The following is a 21658-nucleotide window of genomic DNA, read 5'->3' as shown; positions in this document are numbered from 1 at the left end:
TTTGAAACGAAATACAAAATGATTGCACATACTGTGCTTCTTTGACACAAGGGGAAAAGATACGAAACGAGATTAAGTAAAAGGTGTATGAAAGGATAATGTAGATAGAGGAACTCTAGCCTAAGAGGAACTAAAATTTATTACTGTGATAAATCCTGTAAATACTCCTTGCGTTTGAATAGGGGAGCCGTCTTAATTTGTAGATAGGAGACATAGTATAGTGCTGCGACAGTTGCAGTATGAAAACAGGTGGCAGTTCAGCTAGAAGAAACGGCATGGTTGAGGATGGAGGGTGCCTCAGCACGACAGCCGTTGAAGCGGCGGACAGTATGGTTTACCTAGTGTTTCCACAAGACCATTGCAAATTCACCTCGATTCTTGAAACTTGCAATGCCATGTCTCGGAAGTGACACTGTGCTTATGTTCTAGGCGTCCTGGACCTGATAAGGTTAGACGAGATGAAGCCCTGGAAAACAGTGGTGGTACAGCTGGCTGCTGAGCTCCTCGGCACGTTCCTGCTGGTAGTCGTCGGGTGTGGCTCGACTACAACGGCGTGGTCGGAAGGCTACCAGCCGACGACTGTTCAGGTGGCCCTGACATTTGGACTTACTGTCGCATGCATCGTGCAGGTAGGTATCGCAATATTGGTCGCATTCTAGAGAGCAAGAAATGGTCACTCGTTAAGCTTGCTAGTAACGGGGGAAATAATAGTAAAAGTGTAGTGAGCTGCGTATCGCAAATGGAATTGAGGTAGATTAAACTGCTACTGACTAGAAAGTACCTGGTCATGGCGTGTTGGGGCCGCTCTTTCAGCGGCGTACATAGATAGTAGGGGCGCAAAGTGCAGTTGTAAAACGGTGTGTGCTGGCTGTCTGTGCTTTCTTAGTGTCTCGTTCGTGGAAAACGTCAGACAAGATGTGGAAGCTCGCAGGCCATGTAACGGCTGTGGGCAGTAGAACATTCGCTCCATATTAGGGTTAAGGCCAGACACTTCAGCTATAATTGTCAGTATTACTAAGTTCGCGGCAGAGACGTTGTGATCCGTATTATGCGCATGATGTTCACGGCATTGACAATGGTCTTAAACTGGTTATAAGATACGGGACAAGATAGGATTCGCAGTGACTTAACAATTAGAATGTGAAAATAAACCCCTAATGAATCTCATTGCTTAAATGTGATGGTTGTGTATGGCGGTAGTAACTAGAGGTGCTCGCCTGTGCACAGTATTGAACTGTTCGGTCCCTAGGAAACGAAAATTTGACGAGATAATTAAATGTCAGCATCTTAACTCATCAGGCTCACTCGTATTGACCTTTCTTAATGCAGTTCTATGTCAGAATAGCTTAATGGCTGGTTTGTAACTCATTCCCCTTGCTGTAATGCAAGCATGTCACACATCCGCAGCAGGAATGGCTAGAAAGGTGCCATTGTCTGAATAAAAGAGGAGGGTAGAAGTAATGGTCAGTGCCACTCGAACAAAGAGGTTCAACGTGCCAATGCTACAAGTTCTCCTAAAGAGCACGCGGCAATTGGCTACTAAAACGCTATTCGCACAAATAGCGCGATGACAGGTTTCAAACATAGTCAACAATCGGTTGCTTAAATTTATATGAAATTCGTTGTTAGCAAACTAAAATTACTAAACAGATGAGCAGTCGCAATATCCATTTGCGGCAAAACAGCGGAACAGTTTTTGGCGGAAGTACCATTAATACTGAGGCACGATTTCATTTGTGATAAAGCTGGTAGAGAAAGGATTAGGTTCTTCACTGGTAGAAAAGCAGCCAACGAAAACGACTTCACACGATTCAAATTCTTAACACCAGAGGTAAGTACGTCTTGGTACGAAGACGATGCACGTCTTCCTGAGGCAATTTTCGAAAATTTCTGTATGGTTTGGCACCTGGGATATCCAATAAACGAGAGTGAAGAGGCATTGCAAGAATATGACGAACTAGAGCGTATCCATTTCCACTCAACTTAAACTCGGGGTAGTTGCACCGAAATATTTGTATGTGGAAGTAGATAATGTGATTGACCAAAATGTTTGCTTTCAGACGCTGGGCTACGTAAGTGGCGCTCACGTGAACCCGGCAGTGACTGTGGGCCTGGTGGTGGGCGGCTTCCTGGGCCCGCTGAAGGCTCTGCTGTACGTGACGGCGCAGTGCGTGGGCGCCACCGCTGGCTCATTCGTGCTCCAGGTACTCGTAGCTGGCCTGTTGAAGTGGTTATTTCGTTCTAACAATTGTTAAATGGTAAAAAAGGACATGGTTTCAAACCTACGCGGTAGACTGTTCAGTAGTCTGGAATTTTGACGAGTTATAATCTGACAGTAACTGTACATGGCAACTAATTGCCAAAGAATGACGCCTTAAAGCAGCAAATAGTACAGAACACAGAGTTGTATAGCAACTGTATGTCAGAGAGCAGCGACTAAGGCTTTCAAATCTTCGTAGTCGAAGAACTGAAAAACAGCCATATTAGTGAAGAGGGACTGTAAACTTCGTCCAGCTGTGTTAATTGTAGTAAATTTGTTCGCTCTTTCCACAAAATGGTTTTAAATGTAAATGAAGTACCAGTGAGATGGAAGGTACCTTGGCAGCTTTATGTTGTGGTTGTTGCAGGCCCTGACACCCAACGAGACGGTCGCAACACTAGGCGTTAATGCCTTGAATCGGCACGTGACGCCGACGCAGGGCTGCTTCGTGGAGATGGTCATATCATTCGTGCTCGTGATGGCCGTGTACAGCGCTGCCACAGGGGGGGCGGCGGCGGCGGCAGCAGGACCCTTCACTGTCGGCATGTCTATAACAGCCTGCCACTTGTTCGCGGTATGTTTCCCAGGGGCCCAAGGTCCCTGATCATGGGTGCTCTGAGGTTTAATTTCAATGACTGATAAGTCTGTAGCTGCTGTGCGGACGTTGAGACCTAGGCTAATACAGCCGCAGACATGGTTGTGGAGGTGCCTGATTTAAGCGACCTAGGTGCAGAATCGGCAGCGTACAAGTCGGCACACCAATTTCATTATTAACTTGGTAAATACATTGATACGTCCCTAAATATTCAAAACTCCCGTTTTTACCAACGCATCTAGTTCAGGAAATTAACAACGTATTGCATCAGTTGGGTTTTAAGGAAGAATTATGATAGTTTCATAAGCGACACAGACAGCGCCAACAGTGTTAACGGTCCCTCATAACTACGATCTGTGGTTACACAGGGTATGATAGCAGGGTGGGTAATACCGCGGCCACCGTGTGAGTTGCGCATAGAAACCAACGGCAATGTGATTGCTCGAGTTCGGCATTAAATAGTTAAGGCACTGTCAGGTAGGCCGATCCACCACAGCACCGGTTGATGTAAGAGCAGAATTTGAATGGCACATTCCGCAATTCTGCGTAGTGGCGTGTCTTCGAAGATGGAAAAATAGGCTTCGTATGTTCGATGCTGCCAAGAAATGCTAGCCGAAAGTTTGCCTTGCTGGAAGGTCAACATGAAGCAACTCTTGAACATGATTAATTTTGGAGAGCAATGCTGGAAGTTTCCGCAGAACTTTCTGCAGTCCTCACAACTCTAAGGTTCACTTAAATCGCCGTCCACTGCATATTGGCACTCCCTCCTGTAATGCTGTAGCAACATGTGCTGAAGTCGGACCAATTGCTCTCTTCCTTCAAAAAACCTGTCTTAACGAAATTATACTTTCCTCCAGACCCTTCACAATGGGCCAGCGCCCAATTTTTTTTCCTATCCTTAAGCTTCAGGAACTTCAGTAGATCTGAGTCACCGATCTTGCAAGACACTTTCACCACCAGCGCGCCATCCCGCATGGATAGTCATACCGAGAGTCTGACAGCTGTTTAACAAATTCTGCGTCTTATAGCGCCATGTAGTGAAGTACCATAGTGCCCCCACCCCACCTTCGATAATAATCCGTCCCAATATGACGTCATGAGTAGTTACTTTTTCAGCGTTTTGAAACTGGATCTTCGCTTACCACCTTCAAATTTCGAATTGCATAATGACACAGCTTCGCAGCTAGTTCGAGAAAGTCAGAATAATCTACCTTTCGGTTTTAGGCAAGAACTGCCCATAACTAAAGCTGTAGATATGGTTATTCTTAAGCATGTGAAGTGCCTGTTGGGTATGCGGACGGTAAACAGAACTTCTGTGATGAGTAGTTCTCACGGGGGGTTAGAACGTGGTCATTTCGGTATACTCCCATCCGGTAAACATAAATATACGACACTTCCTTCTTTGCACGCTACATTAAAGATCTTCGAAGTGAATACTCAAGCCTGATAGTAGCTACCCAACAGCGAAGGCAAGCTAAGTGGAGAATCAGGGTCGTTCAAAGGAGTGGGAGCGGACCGAAGAGACTTCCGGCAGTTTCTGGCTAGTCTACAAAACCCGTTCTTTTCTCTGGCCTCGACAAGTTTTTCCTGAGCCAGGTTTCTTACCTGGAAATCTGTAATGCGACGCGGGAACGCATTTTAATCATATTGCTGAAGGAGCCCTTCAGATCTGAATTCAGTGTTGGACAAACAATAACTCCTCCTGTGTTCAAAAAATTTCAATAAAAATACAGCAGCGAAGTTCATGCATACCACAGCCTGAACTGAACTGTTCACCACCCAACACGACCGTTAAAAACTCACCATACATTTGTACAAACTTTGTCCAATTAATCCTAGGTATCAGAACAAGCTTGAAATAACACGGGTCCTTCTTCCTGACAGGAATTCAAAGATGTTAGTGTGTGGGTACGCTGTAATGCGTATGGACAATGTGTGGCGTTGGGTGAAAAACTTCGGAAATTCCGCATAGCTGCCGGCAGACATTGATTAGATTAGGATCGAAGACATACTGGTAATGATAAACAAGAAATACGCTTTAGTTCACGATAAACAGCGACGCTTCTGTAACCAGAGTTAAGAGCCTTAGGGAGCCAATAACGCACGCCCCCAAACGTCGTTCTTCGCATCAAGCGATCGTAAAATGGAACTGCTCAGTGGTGAATCTTGCACACTACAGCCCATTTGACTGTTAGGTCTTAAGAAAGCAACATACGCTGTTAAAGATCAAATGACTTGCGTGAACGTAACAGCTGAAATATAAGAAAAAGCAAGGCTTGGTTCAGTAATGTCGCAGGTAGGCACGAATGCATCGGCGACAGTGCAAAAAGGGAGGTGTAGAGGACAGTTAAAGCTATAATCTACTAATTCCGCTGTTCTCTCAATCACTAAACTTGATACAGGGCACTACTTCTTGGTCTACCCTCGTATAAAAGTAATCGGTGATCTAAGTATTTAAACTGTGTAAATGGATTTAAATATGGAATGTGAACTAACGCCCTATAGAAAGCTTATGGCTCGACCTTGTCCAGACATAAGGTGACTGTCATCAGTGAGTGGTAAGAGATCTTCACACACCAGCAGCACTGCTACAATGAAAGTGGATCATTTAGGTCAAGTATATGCCCAACTAAACGTGAAGGTATCGTCCCAAACGCAATAACACGGAGTTAAGATGTGTGCCCACCTTCGTAACTTAGGTTTCGGGAAGATAAAACTACTTTACGATGTATCAGTTGAATTTAGGGTTTCGTAGAACGCTACCCAGAAATTGACAACGATAGAAAATTCACTTCGTAGGTCAGTAGAGCAAACCCTGATGGTAGCTGAAAAAGCAGCCACAGGACGCACCTGTAAATGACAAAGGACCGCCTAAAATTCAATAAGCTGTAAATCACTATTCAGATGGATTCAAATGTAACGCGGAAATATCTGAGGTATCGTGCAAGACTAAATGACCTTCATTTTTCGCAGATGCAGTATACTGGTGCTGGTATGAATCCGGCTCGTTCTTTCGGACCTGCTTTCGTTACTGAATCTTGGACAAACCATTGGGTATGTATCAAATGAAAAGTGTGAAATGCATTATGAGAGTGAGTTGTTGTCAAAGCTTCGCTTAGTATTGGTTCGGCCGTCTTTTGCAGGTGTACTGGGTGGGACCGTGCGTAGGCGGTGTTGCTGCGGGTATCGTCTACCAATACTTCAGACGAGAAGAGCCTGTGGATGCATCAGAGAGTAGGGCTTCTCCAGGCCAAGCTTCTGGCATGGCCTCAGGGGTAGCGGAACGGAATGTATAAGCACGGAACAAAAATGTAATGCTCTTGACAACATGGCATTGTCCAATTTCTGCCTGAACTTTGTGGACGAGTGTGTAAACCTAATTAAGCCTGATGTTAAGAAAAGCATACTAGAACTCGCCTATTTCGCTAGGCGTGGCAAGGACATATAATGGATGTAAAATTTTAGTAATGTGAAACATTTACAATGTACTGAGATTTTATGCTCCAGTGTATTTTTAAATGTTGTCCACGTTCAATAAATTCAGCATGTCGAAAGCTAGTATCTGCTGACTAGTGGAATTAGATACTCCTAAAGCTAGGATAGGCACAAGAAAGTCTCACCCGACCCTTCGAAATCACAGTACTTGGGCACAACACCCCCCCCCCCTTTTTATGTTCATGTAACATAAGTGAATATTCTTAACGTGCAGTTAAGTTTCAGGTACATACCGTTCTTCAGCTGGGCTGTTTCACAATTCTTTTCCAGAGGGCGCTGCTTCAGTAAAAGAAATTTCCTGCGTGCTTGGAATAAGACAAATTTAAATCATTGGCGTATCACTAGTTCAATAATTCCCGTGGTTCTCCGCCCTTGCTACTATAGGTTGACATAACATTTTCACTTCAGTTACTTCATTAAGTTAGCTTGTCGTAGGTGCCAATCTCAAGACGTCCTGGCTGCCGACTTGATAAGGCAAGCAGGCAGGCGGTCACTGGCTCTAAAAGATCCAGTTAGGGCATTTAAATTCAGTTCACTCCACAACCATTCAAATAAGAAATGAATCCTAAATACTGAAAGACATAAACGTATGACTCGTTAGTCAAATTTGATCTACTAACAACGCTCGATGAGTCGTTGATATTGGAAGCGCGCGCGCGCGCACACACACACACACACACACACACACACACACACACACACACACACACACACACACACACACACACACACACACACTACATGCATACACATGTATACATCTCCGGCAACAGCTCTCAATATAGGTGTCGCCTCAGCAATAATTCCTGCAATGACGTGACGCATCAATGGAGTGAGGTCCACTGTGCGCAGTACACACCCACGTACGTGGCAATGTGTGAAATGCCCTAGCCTTGTTCATTCCCAAATAATTCGAATTAACGACACAATTTCGTGAAGTGCCACACGCAAATCCACTTAAATCGATCGTGAAAATATTCAACGGAACGCTCAAGTTAAGTGATAGTACGACACACACAGTAAGGTAAACTTGGCCAGGCTGGACCGTACTGGCCAATTCTGGCATTAGCCAGTGGCGTTATTTCGATGTATTGTAAAGGCGCGTGGCGCTACCACACTGCTGTCGGCCGTGGCCGTCTTTGCAGAGCATGGCGCCACTGCTTCGAAAGTGGCACCTCAACTGGCATCACGAGGCTGAGTGGACACCGTTCTAGCCCTCCCACCAAGGGGAAAAGTTACTGGCAGTGCCGGGATCTGAACCTGGGTCGTCTGTCACGATTACCATTCACATGTGACTGAGACGGATTTCACATAGTGCCTATTCAGCAATCTAACAAATTATTTAGCGGTCGCCAGCCCAGTTACGCTATGTTTAACTGCACAACGGTAGAGTATATTGTGCGTCGTACTTAAAAGCCCTGAGTCCTGTAATAACAAAGTATGGGATAGTGTTGGTTGTATTGTATCTTGCTTACTTGTTGCGTTGTAATCATCGTTAAGTGTAAGTAAACTTAAATTTCGGTACCTGCTCAACAAGAGGCAGTGGAACACATTAGGTCGTTCTTGGAAAATTGTCCAGTAACCTGTTACCTGCGATCTGCTGTCCACTTGCTGGTTTGGCGGCTACTGTATTGAGACAATCTAGGCTGTTCAACCCAGGATGACTGAAATCAACAGGTGACAAGTTAATAGATTTCTTTGGACGAAGCTCGTTTACTGTACTGTTCATGAACTTTAAACAGAAAGAAACCCTCTACAAATTTCTCAGAGCAGCACGTTCCACTTACTTGCCATCGAAAGTTGTGAAAGGTCTCTAGGTCTACCCGCCACTCATCCAACTGCAATTTAGCTATTTGCAGGTAAGTAGTTCCCTTCAATGTTTATAATGAATAATCACAGTGAACACACAAGCCTATTTACGTGCAGACGTGGGGGTGGGGCTGATTGTAACATTTCACGTGAGTCCTGAAGGTGGACGTGGAGCCGTCAGGCCCACAGGAACAAAGTTCTGTTAGCTCGCATCGTAAGGCTGAGCCCTTCTTGCAGATCAGGCATCGTCGTGAAACTGTTGCAGGAACGTGCAAGTCTACTTTCCAGTAATGAGTACGTAAAATTTTTAGGGATGCCAGTAATTTACTCAAGTTGCGATGAAAATTTAGATGGTTTCGCGCGCGACCTCTGAAACTTCTAGTTCTAAGATAGCACGCATAAAGCAAGTTTAATTTCACACTGCTGTAACCTCTCACTTGCTGAATGACGTAATTCGTGGAAATTCCAGGTTAGGTCGACCAGTCATAAACGGTGTGTGTGTGTGTGTGTGTGTGTGTGTGTGTGTGTGTGTGTGTGTGTGTGTGTAACTGTCTCAGAAAAGTGGCTTCCATCGAAACTTAATTTCGTCGAGTGGTGGTCTTACTCTCACGAGTAGAGCCAGTTAGAACTGATAATACCGGTATAATGGGACTGTGAATACTTGCACTTGGAATAATTTTGCAGTGCTACCAGGTTTATTCACAACTAGCAGAGTACACAGCATTGCCTGGGTATGTATGTATTCCAGTCTTCTAGTCCATCGCCTCCTTCAACCTCTTTCCATCTCTACAGCCTCCTCTCTTGCCACCTCAACTCCCCATTCTTTACCCATTTCCTCCCTCTCCCTGTTCATCTTCCCCCCATTCAATTTTAGTCCATCTCCTCCTCGCCCTTGTCTCTGTCCATTCTTCCCTGTTTTTCATCCTCCTGCTTGTCATGTTCTCTTCCCCCCCCCCATCTCTCCACGTGCCTCTTCCTCCCCTTGTCTGTGCCCCCCTCCTTTTTCCTATGTCTACTTCTCTCCCCTCTCTACCTTCCCCTCCTGTATCTCTGTCCGTCCTGCTCCTCTTACCGTTGCCTATCTCCTCCTTTCCCCTGGTCCTCCCTTCGCTCACCACGTAGTAATACCCCAATAGAAGGCTTGATTCTTACTCCTACAGTATTTCTTTCCCTATTGTAATTAATATATGTACCAATTTGACTGAAATGCTTACAGCCGTTTATGATGAGCTTTCTACCCGTGGCTTTTCCAGCATATGCACGTGTAAAATATATTTCAAAGATATTTAATTGTATTTTACGACTGTTTGTACATATATTTCACCTGTAGCTTCTTTTTTCCCCTGCATCGTAATGTTTATTACGTCGCATGTCCTGAAACATGTTCAGTACAATGACATATTATTGCATGTACATCCAGTGGTATATGTGACTGTCCGCAAAATCTATTATGAATACAGTTAGTAAAAAAGTTCAAACGTAATGCGTCAGTTTCTCATGCATCTGTCAGTGGTGTCATGTCTCCTGAGCTATGTACCTTAAAATGATACAGGTTTCTAAGTAGTCAGCATTATACGTGGGTACTTCTACGAAATGTTGCGCGTAGTTACTAGCAAAGGGGTAATACATTAAATCATGCTTCATGTGGCAGTCTTAATCCATGGGCTGGATAAATGTAATAAGGGATAAGCTTAGAAGTTGGAAATCATGTGTACAGTTTGATGCAAGTATCCAAGTGTTGCCATTCTCAAATACTTGATGACGAAATTATGGGTATTCTCGCGTCGTGGGCTAAACTTAGTGGCGCTCTACCAAAACTACAGTCGGGTCTTTCTGGTACAGTAAATAGATAAGGTAGGAAATGGTACGCTTGCCGTCGGTATTGACAGGACTGGTAGAAAATAACTAATGGAAAGTGTGAGAGAAACCGAGCCGACGACTTCCCTTTGTTTTTGCACGTAATTAGAACTGCATATCTGTTAGTTCATTGTGTAGTCTGTTCCGTACCCTTACAAACTGTAAACTGAATTTTAGAACTAATAAAAATTAGTCGATCGCTTAACTTGTTTTTATATAACCACTGCAATTACTTTTGATGCAAGTACAGTTTATATGCACCAACATATAAAATCTATATTGCCATTGTTATGTCCCAATAGGTTAATCACGTCAAAGGCAAGAGTTTCCTGTTAAGTACGAAACTAATTTATGAATAACAAACTAGTCTCGTGGAAAGTTGACGATTTATTGAAGCGATGTTTGATACGTTGTCTTGCGTTTTTATAAACGTTGACTTTTAGGAAATTGCGCATTATAGCGTTAGATGATGAATCTTTCTTTATTAAAACATTCCTCTGTCAAGGTACAAAACGAGTTTCAAATGAAACCCGCATAAATGGTGGCAGTTTCAATTTTGCTTTAAATGCTGTTTAAGTATGACGGGGGGGATAACTTGTAGAACAGAAATGATACGTAGGCTACACAGCCCATATACAAGGAAAAGCCAGAGAAAAACCATAGTGAGGTGGTGCAGTGGTTAGTACACTAGACTCGCATTCGGGAGGACGTCGGTTCAAACCTGCGCCCTGGCCATCATCCCATTTCAGGTTTCTTGTGATTTCCCTAATTCGCTTCAGGCAAGTGCCGAGATGGTTCCTTTGGAAGGGCACGGCCGGCACCCTTTCGCAATCCGATGGGACCGGTGACCTCACTGGTGGTCCCCTTCCCTAGACCAACCAACCTGAGAAACTGGAACACCTGCCTAAAATTGTGTAGGGTCCCCGCGACAGGATGCTTAAGTGCCACCTGTTAGTCACCTGTGATATATATATATAGCCACTTGTCATGCCCACCTGACAAGTGCTACCTGAGACGTTGTATGTGGAGCAAGCTAGTGGCCTGTTGTAAGGCAGGCTATGGAGTGCAGGATGCTGAAGAAGCAGTATTCTAGTGCCTGCCACTGGATTTTTGTAACTAGCTGCCAGCTTGTGAACTTGTGGCCTGCTTGAACCAATGCCACAACATACATCATAACAATTAAAATTTGCATCTTGAGTGAATTAATCAGCTACTTTGACATGGCTATGACTTCCTCAATTTATTAAAATAATGCCCTGAAATGAGGGCCATGATGCCCAATATTTTGCGCACCAAACCTAGAATAATTTTTCATTGTCTCCTCGCCACGCCCTCCTGCCTCCAATCTGTCATATACTGGTCAGACCCTAAACTTTTGCTGTAATTTCCCTGAGCTATGACTTCTACCTGTGTGACCATCCTCTCTGAAAGACTTGCCCTATGCACCCTCGTACCTCTATCTATACCACCCCTGTAACTGGCAGAATATACACTCAGAGGGAGGGCCACCTGTAAAATGAAATCTTATGTACCAGCTGTTAGGTAAACAATGTTCAGCCTTTTACATTCGTACAACTACCAACAACTTATCAGTCAGGTGAATGGACATGAACAGAGGGTGTAAACTGGTAATACACAATATCCTGTTGCAGAGCATGCTCTGCAATATAACATTTATGAACTCAGTTCGGCACTCGAGTTTTGGAGTTCTCCAAGTGAGAAATGGCATTACAATATGTCCTTGGTTCTTGTCACCCCCTTGCCCTTAATTTGTTATTGTCTTTTATGCCAGCATTTCTTCCCATTAACGATTCATTTCTTCAGTCCCTTTTAGTTTTCTACATCTTTTATTTTCTCACCAGTCTATTTCTCCCACAACCCCACCTCTGCAATGTACAATGCACTTAACTATCTGCTCTTATTAACTCTTGCATGATGTTTTGTCTGTAATCTCTGTTGTGCTTATTACCTTATCTTCCAACTCCAACGTCTCTGGTTTTCAAATGTTGTCTGATGCAATCCCCCAACAATCAGTCTTTCCTTCTCATTCCATCCGGCAATATTCCCTGATCCATGGTTCTGGGCAACGTTTCCAAAATGTCCACGTTTCCTAAGTCTTGCTAATTCTTTATCTTCATATTTTTTTCCTTCCATTTCACCTCTTCTGCAAGAAGGAACCTCTGCCTCCAAAAGCTTTCAAGTTACATTGACCTTTATATGTATGAATTCTCCTACCACTACTTGGTGAGTAGATTTTTTTATCTATCCAGTTGCACAAAATATGAGAACAGGTGGACTACTATAGACATGAAAACATTTAAGAATTATATCTGAAATGTGTAGAATAGACAGTACTAACAATGTGTGGTTGTTAGGTTTTGATTAATGAGTTAATTTATGATCAAAAATGGTAAGACTTCTGTGTATTATATAATTATGTGAGCTCTGATAATGTAACTAGCTTCATCACAGATTGTGTGGATGGAAAAATATTATTTACATGACTGGCAACATTAATTCTTGTAAATCAAATAAAAAAAATTGTTATATGGCATAAATTTCTGGAAAACGTACAAGTAAATAAGGTGTATGCACAAGCATATCTAAGAATTTAACACTTGTGCAATGAGACAAAAATTTGGATTAGAGTGTATGCTATATGTGGCATCAGTCACTTCAGTATAATGTGCCTGGGTCTGCCACATTGCAGTCCCCCAACTCTCATCCCCCCTCCTTGCCCCATAAAAAATCTTGCATAAGAATTATCCTTGAGCATGAATGGGGAAAAGGCACAAAGTGTAACAATTTAAAAAAAAAACCATAGAAACAATTTCTTCCAAGTATTTCATAGCAAGGACTCTTGTTTGTACCAAGAGAGGTGACGAAGTGTTTAGCACACTGATCATGTAAATGATTTACAGGAAGATAATAAAATGAAAATGGAAATGATCTTGCGTTCAGGAGGATGATGGTTCAAATCTGCATCTGACTCTCCAGATTTAGGTTTGCTATTATTTCCCTAAACCATTCCATGCTCCTTTGAAAGATCATTACTAATTTCCTTCCTCATCCCTGAAACAAGCTGAGATTGTGCTTCTTCTGTAATGACCTCAATGTCAACAGAACATTAAACCCTAATCTTTCCTTCCTTTTGTTGTTTGTATTTTGCGACAAGAGTGATTCCCATTCCATGCAGCACTTAATGAAAAGGGATTAATGACTGACGGCAAGAATTAAAACTTATTACACAATGGAAAAGTTACTAAATGACCTTGCTATAATACAGAAGAAAATTATTAGTTAACCATTAAAATACACTCGGGAATGGAAAAAAGAACACATTGACACGGGTGTGTCAGACCCACCATACTTGCTCCAGACACTGCGAGAGGGCTGTACAAGCAATGATCACACGCACGGCACAGCGAACACACCAGGAACCGCGGTGTTGGCCGTCGAATGGCGCTAGCTGCGCAGCATTTGTGCACCGCCGCCGTCAGTGTCAGCTGGTTTGCCATGGCATACGGAGCTCCATCGCAGTCTTTAACACTGGTAGCATGCCGCGACAGCGTGGACGTGAACCGTATTTGCAGTTGACGGACTTCGAGCAAGGGCGTATAGTGGGCATGCGGGAGGCCGGGTGGACGTACCGCCGAATTGCTCAACACGTAGGGCGTGAGGTCTCCACAGTACATCGATGTTGTCGCCAGTGGTCGGCGGAAGGTGCACGTGTCCGTCGACCTGGGACCGGACCGCAGCGATGCACGGATGCACGCCAAGAATGTAGGATCCTACGCAGTGCCGTAGGGGACTGCACCGCCACTTCCCAGCAAATTAGGGACACTGTTGCTCCTGGGGTATCGGCGAGGACCATTCGCAACAGTCTCCATGAAGCTGGGCTATGGTCCCGCACACCGTTAGGCCGTCTTCCGCTCACGCCCCAACATCGTGCAGCCCGCCTCCAGTGGTGTCGCGACAGGCGTGAATGGAGGGACGAATGGAGACGTGTCGTCTTCAGTGATGAGAGTCGCTTCTGCCTTAGTGCCAATGATGGTCGTATGCGTGTTTGGCGCCGTGCAGGTGAGCGCCACAATCAGGACTGCATACGACCGAGGCACACGGCCAAACGGTATCATGGTGTGGGGAGCGATCTCCTACACTGGCCGTACATCACTGGTGATCGTCGAGGGGACACTGAATAGTGCACGGTACATCCAAACAGTCATCGAACCCATCGTTCTACCATTCCTAGACCGGCAAGGGAACTTGCTGTTCCAACAGGACAATGCACGTCCGCATGTATCCCGTGCCACCCAACGTGCTCTAGAAGGTGTAAGTCAACTACCCTGGCCAGCAAGATCTCCGGATCTGTCCCCCATTGAGCATGTATGGGACTGGATGAAGTGTCGTCTCACGCGGTCTGCACCTCCAGCACGAACGCTGGTCCAACTGAGGCGCCAGGTGGAAATGGCATGACAAGCCGTTCCACAGGACTACATCCAGCATCTCTACGATCGTCTCCATGGGAGAATAGCAGCCTGCATTGCTGCGAAAGGTGGATATACACTGTACTAGTGCCGACATTGTGCATGCTCTGTTGCCTGTGTATATGTGCCTGTGGTTCTGTCAGTGTGATCATGTGATGTATCTGACCCCAGGAATGTGTCAATAAAGTTTCCCCTTCCTGGGACAATGAATTCAGGGTGTTCTTATTTCAATTTCCAGGAGTGTAGTTTTTGACTTCATCAGAGCAAAATATATTCTGCAAAATATTACACAACATATTAAATATCGGGGCACCATTATGTAAAGTAGTCTCTTGTACTGACAATTTGTAATCATATTTTTACCACAACATTCTTGTTGTTACAAAAATAGAAGACTACAAATAGTGAAATTACAGCATAATAATGATTCACCTAACAATCAATTGAAACATCACTAATGTTTACATAAAAAACTGTAAAATGTATTTATGCTTTTCTGAAGTTTCTCATAAAAGAAATTCTCAATAAATTTTCAAGTTAATTGATAGGGCAAAAACTGTGTAAGCAGCAAGTCAAGGCTCAAGCAGGCTATAAGTACAAAAACTTGTCTAAAGGAAACTAAAATTATCATTTAACACTAAACAACTTTTCATCATGTACTGCTATTAGAACATAAGCCCGTCACATATATTCCTAAGCACATAAAATATACAGTATTTGTGGGTCGGGTTGTTTGGGGGAAGAGGCCAAACAGTGAGGTCATCAGTCTCATCGGATTAGGAAAGGACAAGGAAGGAAGTTGGCCGTACCCTTTCAAAGGAACCATCCCGGCAGTTGCCTGGAGCGATTTAGGGAAATCACGGAAAACCTAAATCAGGATGGCCAGACGTGGGATTGAACCATTGTCCTCCCGAATGGGAGTCCAGTGTGCTAACCACTGCGCAGAATTTGTGCAAAAGTATGTGGTAATGTAGGTGCATAGATACTAGAAAGAAACAAATATGAAATAATGTGTCAACACTATACATATAAATAGAAAAAGGACAAAAAATTTCTTTAGATATTTACAAAACAGTAAATTAATAAGGATTTCAGCACTACACTAACGACCACAGAACTGAAAGGAATTAAATAGATAATACATAATCAAGAGCATATATCCTTTGTTCTTAATATTAAGTAACTTGATGCTATCATATACAATCTGATATAAACATCTGCAGGCTATTTTAAATGGGAAGTGGTTACAAAATTACTTGCATTAGCTTGATTCCAAACAGGATTCTCCACTTTTCTTATAGCACCAGTTTTCAATTTCTTTTGTACATTCTTATATGCAATTTCCAAGTAATTATTAATTATAATGACATGTTTATACATATTTCACTTTCTTTCTTACTACTTATGTTTAAAATTATCACAGTCCCATAATCAGACTAGTTAACTTAGCACACAATTATTTGTTATGTGGTCTGCCTTTGCTTGAAACCAAGATGATACAGTACTTCAAACTTAATTGCGTCTTCATTATACAGGCAATACATTTTTTCCATATTTTAATACTCTGTTACAATTTCATGATGTGCTTTACTACATTTTAAGGTAACATAGCTATAACTATAACTTCATTATCCTACTTTTCATATTACATCATCACTTCTCACAAATAATCTCTAATACATCATCATCATCATACATTTTAAAATGTCCATGGATGGCTAAATAAATAAATAAATAAATAGTATCATTATAATCAATGCTACTCACTAAAAACCATAACTCAGCTTCATCATTACCTCATTTCACAAAAACCTTCATTTCAAATGAATGTTTCACTGCAGTATATCATTATTACTTCTCACTTTATTGTTATAATTTGATAGTAGTATAAACATTCATTACATCAAAACATCACAAAAGGTAACACTCTTTCCCACTCTGTTTCTTAAACAGCTCTAAAAAAATTTATGCTCCTACATTGCCTGTCTTTAATTTACACAAACCTACTTTGTTCCTTATGCACACTAAATTATGTATGTATTTCCTTAGAATCATCACAGAGGCATATTCATATTAACTGTCTTCCTCCAATGCCTTTTTCTTCTTACTGGCACCTTTCCATCAGAACAGGGTCTGGTTTTTTGGTCAACACAAGCCATTTCTTACAATCTAATGCTTTCTGTGGATTTAGGTTTCTTGATCAGAGATCTGCGTTTACATTGTTCACCAGTTTGTCTTCTACACTGTCCCTGGTCTTTGACAGTGAAGTAAAGGGCTGAGTTGATGACTGAATGGGGCAGCTCCCTCATGAAGTATCCATATCAATGAAGTTTACATTCTTCCCTCTTCCATTGATTGTAGTCTCTCCTGCTAGTTGTTGAAATGTTAAACTGTTGGTATGGTCACACAGAGAAATGCCTAATGATCTCATTGTCATATCCATGACCTGCTCAGCACTTATAGGTGCAGGCCAACACTCTGTACTATATAATACCACTGGCCTCATCATTGTACAGTATATCTTTGATTTTAGGAGGACTGGCATCTACTTATCACAAAGAACACCAAGGAAGTCACTGAACTGCATCCAGGTTGCTCTGATTCTTACTCTCACATCTTCATTCATGTAGCTAACACTCTGTAGTCAAAAACATAGGCACTGAATGTATCTACCTTGGTGACAGGAGCTTCATTGATTTTTATAGTTCTGGGATATGGAATAGCAATAAATCATTGAATAATCATTAGTCAGTCCATGAAATCCTTTCAAGGTACTCATTCTTGCAGATACTTGAACAGAGACCAGGCCTTTGCAGATATCTGTAACATATTTGGGCTTGAGCTTCAAGATCCTTCCTAATATCCACCACCCTGCTATGATTCCATTATGGTCATGAAGTGCAGTGTATTCAGAGCTGATTCTTCATGAATGTCAACTGTTACATGGCAGCCATCATTCTTTAAACAGTGTATCACATGCATATTACTTTCTTTATAGTCTTTACTTGTACTTGTGTTAGTGACAGTTTTGATGATTATTAAAATTGCCATAACATGCCAGTTTACATTACCTAGTATTAATCATTACATTGCAGAAATCATTATCAGTTCATCATAATCATCACATTTCTTGAAACTATCACACAACATAAGATCCTACATATTTTTCAGTATAGGTAATAAGTAAGGGAAAAGAATTAAGTAATCATAATGTAACATCAATCATTTTGCAAAAAAGGCAAATAACTAAATAGTTTAGGTAAAAATTAGTAATATATCATTGAATAATCTTTAGTCAGTTCATTAATATTCACAGAATACTATAAATTCTATCACCAGTAGTGTAACATATTATGTCCTATTCGACAACTCGATGATCTGCAAAATGTAATATAGACACATACCAGGAATAATGTCAACAAAGGTACCAAGTAGTTTCATATTACATGAAAAATGACTGATAGGGCATTACACAGGGTGAGTGAAAGCTACATAATTTGAGGGGTGACAGTACTGGTGATTCTGAATAAAAAACTTCAAAAGATCATATGCCTCCTTCTATCTGATGTACAGCTGTTTGAAAACATAGGCATCAGCTGCATGTCCTTTATCACTAGCACTAACATGGGAATGCAACCGAAGCAACATTAGGCTACATAGTATCATCTTTACCAACCACTTACTATGCACTTCATATGTGCATAGTGAGGTGATGAGTCCCGCAAGTGTACAACACTGGTTGCGCCAGTGTAATACAGTGTTGTTACATGTACAGTCAAAACTGTATGTGGTATTGTAGCAAAAATGCCTTATTGTGAAATGATCTTCTCACTCTTATTTTACATGCTTGTGCTCAAGTTAAGGACCATACAGATGAGTTCAGATCAGCAACACAACAGCTGTCTGCAAGGCTGCCGGGTGCATTGCAGTTCATGGTATATTTACTGAACATTTTTGTGAGAAAATGTACAAAATTAAACAGAACATTAGAGCACAATCATTCATTTACTATCACACACATTTAGCCTGTTTCCCCCTGTTTTCATTAGTTTCCTCAGAAACTATTAAGAACAGGACATATGTTCATATGATGGTTTTTGTTCACAGTCGCTAATACTATCATCCCTCACAACATGTACATTTCCTCCTGATTCACTCAGTAGATGACAGTAGAGTGTGTGACATAATGCTTGCAAAATCTTTTAACTAATGTAAGGCCATATTAACATATGCCATTATAATGAGGCAGCCCGGGAAACACTATAGTGAAGTGATTGATGGCAAAACTGAAGCACAACCAGATACACAAGTTGTGAATACAATATATGTCTTACAAATTACCGTTAACATTGACAGTCTTAATTTCACCAGTATGTTAGCTTACTGTTGTCATTACACTTAAAAAAGGCTGACTGCTGGGTATCAAATCATCAATATTTTAAATAAAACTAATTTGTTGAAATATCTAAGAAAACTGGATTAATAGTAGTTCCTTTTATAGGACTTCCAAAATGTTTATTTCAGTAACAACAGTTATATAATGTCTGTTACCAAAATATGAGTCCATGAATATGATAGCATAAAGAATTGTATTGTAATTGAAACAGAAATCACAACTTTTCTATGCTGATGGTTTCAAATAGGTATTTTATTGAACTTCATGTTACAAATGTGCATCTGTCAAAATTTGGTTCACATGAAATATGATAGTATGTTATAAAGAACAAAATGCTATATCTTGATTATTATATAGTTGCAAAAGTTAACTGTAAATTTGTTATCAATCACGTCAATATTGCCATACAAAACTGTCATTGTCACCTGTTACAAACAACAGGGTGCCTGAGTGGGATTGAGTTACTGAAGCTTATTATGGCTGTTGGTTCAAATCAGTTCAGCTAACTGTTACGGCAGCATGCAATACAAGTTTGTTTATCAGAACTGGTGTATTGGTGAAAAGTTATGGGAACGAGTGGAAATTGATCAAAACTCAGAGTACATTATTTTCATTAGAGTGTGTATCCAATGTCCTACATGCATATAGAATCAATCTTATCAGAACGGCAGTGAAGCAAGTTTTAGCAGTCACCCTGACTGTAAAGAAAGGAACATAGCTAAGTAAGCAACTTCTAATAATTAAGTCACTGCTCGTTAAATGCTTATTTAGCTATTTCAAAGTCAAATACGAGAGTTTCATGCTAGAAAACAAATCACAGAATAGAATTTTGACTTGAGATTACCATGAAATGTATACACATATTACTTAACCAGGTCAGTCACCTGGATGCAAAATGTTGTTAGTTTAGCTACACTTCTCAAACCTACAAGTTAGTCTCAATTTGTGTGTATCAATCTATGGGCACATGCTGAAAAGTAATGCCTCCAAATTTTTATGTGAAAACTCTAAAAGTTATTTAAATGAAATAAAATTTATTGACAATTTATATCTTTAATCGTCGTGTTTACATATTTATTTCCCCACATAGTCACTCTGGTGATGAACCCATTTCTCCAAGGAGAGACCAGTTTGTTGATACCATCATCATAGAATACTTGATTTTTTTGATGGCATTACAACCATGCCTCTGCTTGCTCTCCTTAATCACTATCAAAGTGACATTCTTGAAGGTGTTCTTTAAGTTTTGGAAACATATGGAAATCAGATAGGGTCAAATTGGGAATGCATGGAGAATGATCTATGACAGAGAAACAAGGTATTAGACTATTGTAGATGTCACAGCACTTGTGTGTGTAAGACATTACCATGCTGAAGGAGAGAGTGCTTCATGTGTTGAGAGCTGTCCTATAAGCATTTGTATGTGGATTCTTGAGCTCCTCAAAATTCCCAGGGTAAATGCCAAAACTTTCTTAAGCTAACCACAGATATATTTTGATTTTTCATTAGTCTTCACTAAAACCAAATCATCCACTACAAATAGTGTTACTTTTAATTTCTTATAGTGCCTCTGCTTTCTCTTTTCTCCACGCTTCTCCATAGCTTGCTAACAATTTCTTCGCTCTTCTGTGCTGTGGGCCTTTTGCAAGCAGGATACTCTATTAATTTGATTATATGGTTGTCAGATTACTTGTCACATAAAATTTCATGATGTGAGAAACCAACGGAGATTTGTTGTAAACAATTTCAAACATCTTTAAAACTGTTAACACACTCCATCCTGTCTGAATAGTTTTTGTTCCAATATGTTCTGCATACCCTCCCAATTTTCCTCATATATATCTGGCAGGACTGCTTCAAGGGTGATGTACCAAAATTAATATATGATTTTCCTCTTTCCCCTCTTGAAATTTTTTCCAAGTTATTGAAGTGAATCACACCCTATTGTCAGAAAGAATTCTTTTGGGAGTATCCACATTCAGAAAATAATTCTTCAAATTACATTTTTACTGATTTCTTTTATAAGTGGATATAATGTTGTAAATTTTGAGAATAGATCTACCACAACAAAAATATAACAGACATCCATTTTTGCTTTTGGTAACAGTCCAATAACTTGTACACCCACTAGGTCCATCTGTTTCTTAGATATCATGTTCTGCATACGCCCCCTACATCTTTGCTGACTTTCGCTCTATGGCATCTGTCACACATTGCTAGTTTCTTTCTAACTCTTCCATTACGATTGTAGAAATATTTATTTTCCTGACTTTTCCAAATGTAGTTTTGACCCCTACGATGACTGAAACATTTTGTTGTAATGGCGACTGGAAGGGTCGCAGGGTTGAAGTGACGGAAAGTGCGGTGGGACCCGCAGAGCGGCCCGTGAACAACAACACAATAGGAGAGGATGGACACGACCAATGAAGGACAGGATGAACAACAACAAGATCGAAACAACGGAGTCACAAGAAAACCTAACAACCACGTCCACTCGTACACAGAACAAGAAGATAAATAAGCTGTCTAAGATGAGGCGATGTGTCCAGAGACGTACGCAAGGTTAGACTAGCTGGCTGAGTGAGAGGCAGGCACTTAAATACTCTATCAGGGCCCCGTTATTGGCCGCTGGAACCACATGTTCCACTGTGGCACCGTCACACTAAAAGCAGGCCAGGAGGCAGGCGCCGCCACAACTTACGGTGCGATGGTGCAGAGACCTCTAGGGGTCTTCAACGTCTATGACATCTGACAGGGAT

General features: G+C 41.5%; 1 protein-coding gene across 1 annotated transcript in view; it reads left to right on the top strand.

Moving 5' to 3' along the window:
- The first annotated feature begins 915 nt into the window (after positions 1-915).
- LOC124722450 (aquaporin NIP1-4-like) overlaps positions 916-21658 on the top strand; it is a 53509-nt gene continuing 32766 nt past the window's right edge. Inside the window, exons 1-3 of the mRNA XM_047247611.1 lie at positions 916-936; positions 2061-2204; positions 2628-2802. Of these exons, the coding sequence (XP_047103567.1) occupies positions 916-936; positions 2061-2204; positions 2628-2802 (340 nt within the window). The remainder of the gene's footprint in view (positions 937-2060; positions 2205-2627; positions 2803-21658) is intronic.

This window comes from Schistocerca piceifrons, chromosome X (assembly GCF_021461385.2).
Source record: "Schistocerca piceifrons isolate TAMUIC-IGC-003096 chromosome X, iqSchPice1.1, whole genome shotgun sequence".
NCBI lineage: Eukaryota > Metazoa > Arthropoda > Insecta > Orthoptera > Acrididae > Schistocerca > Schistocerca piceifrons.
The sequence above is the reverse complement of the archived record's forward strand: the minus strand, read 5'-3'. Positions and strand labels throughout refer to the sequence as shown.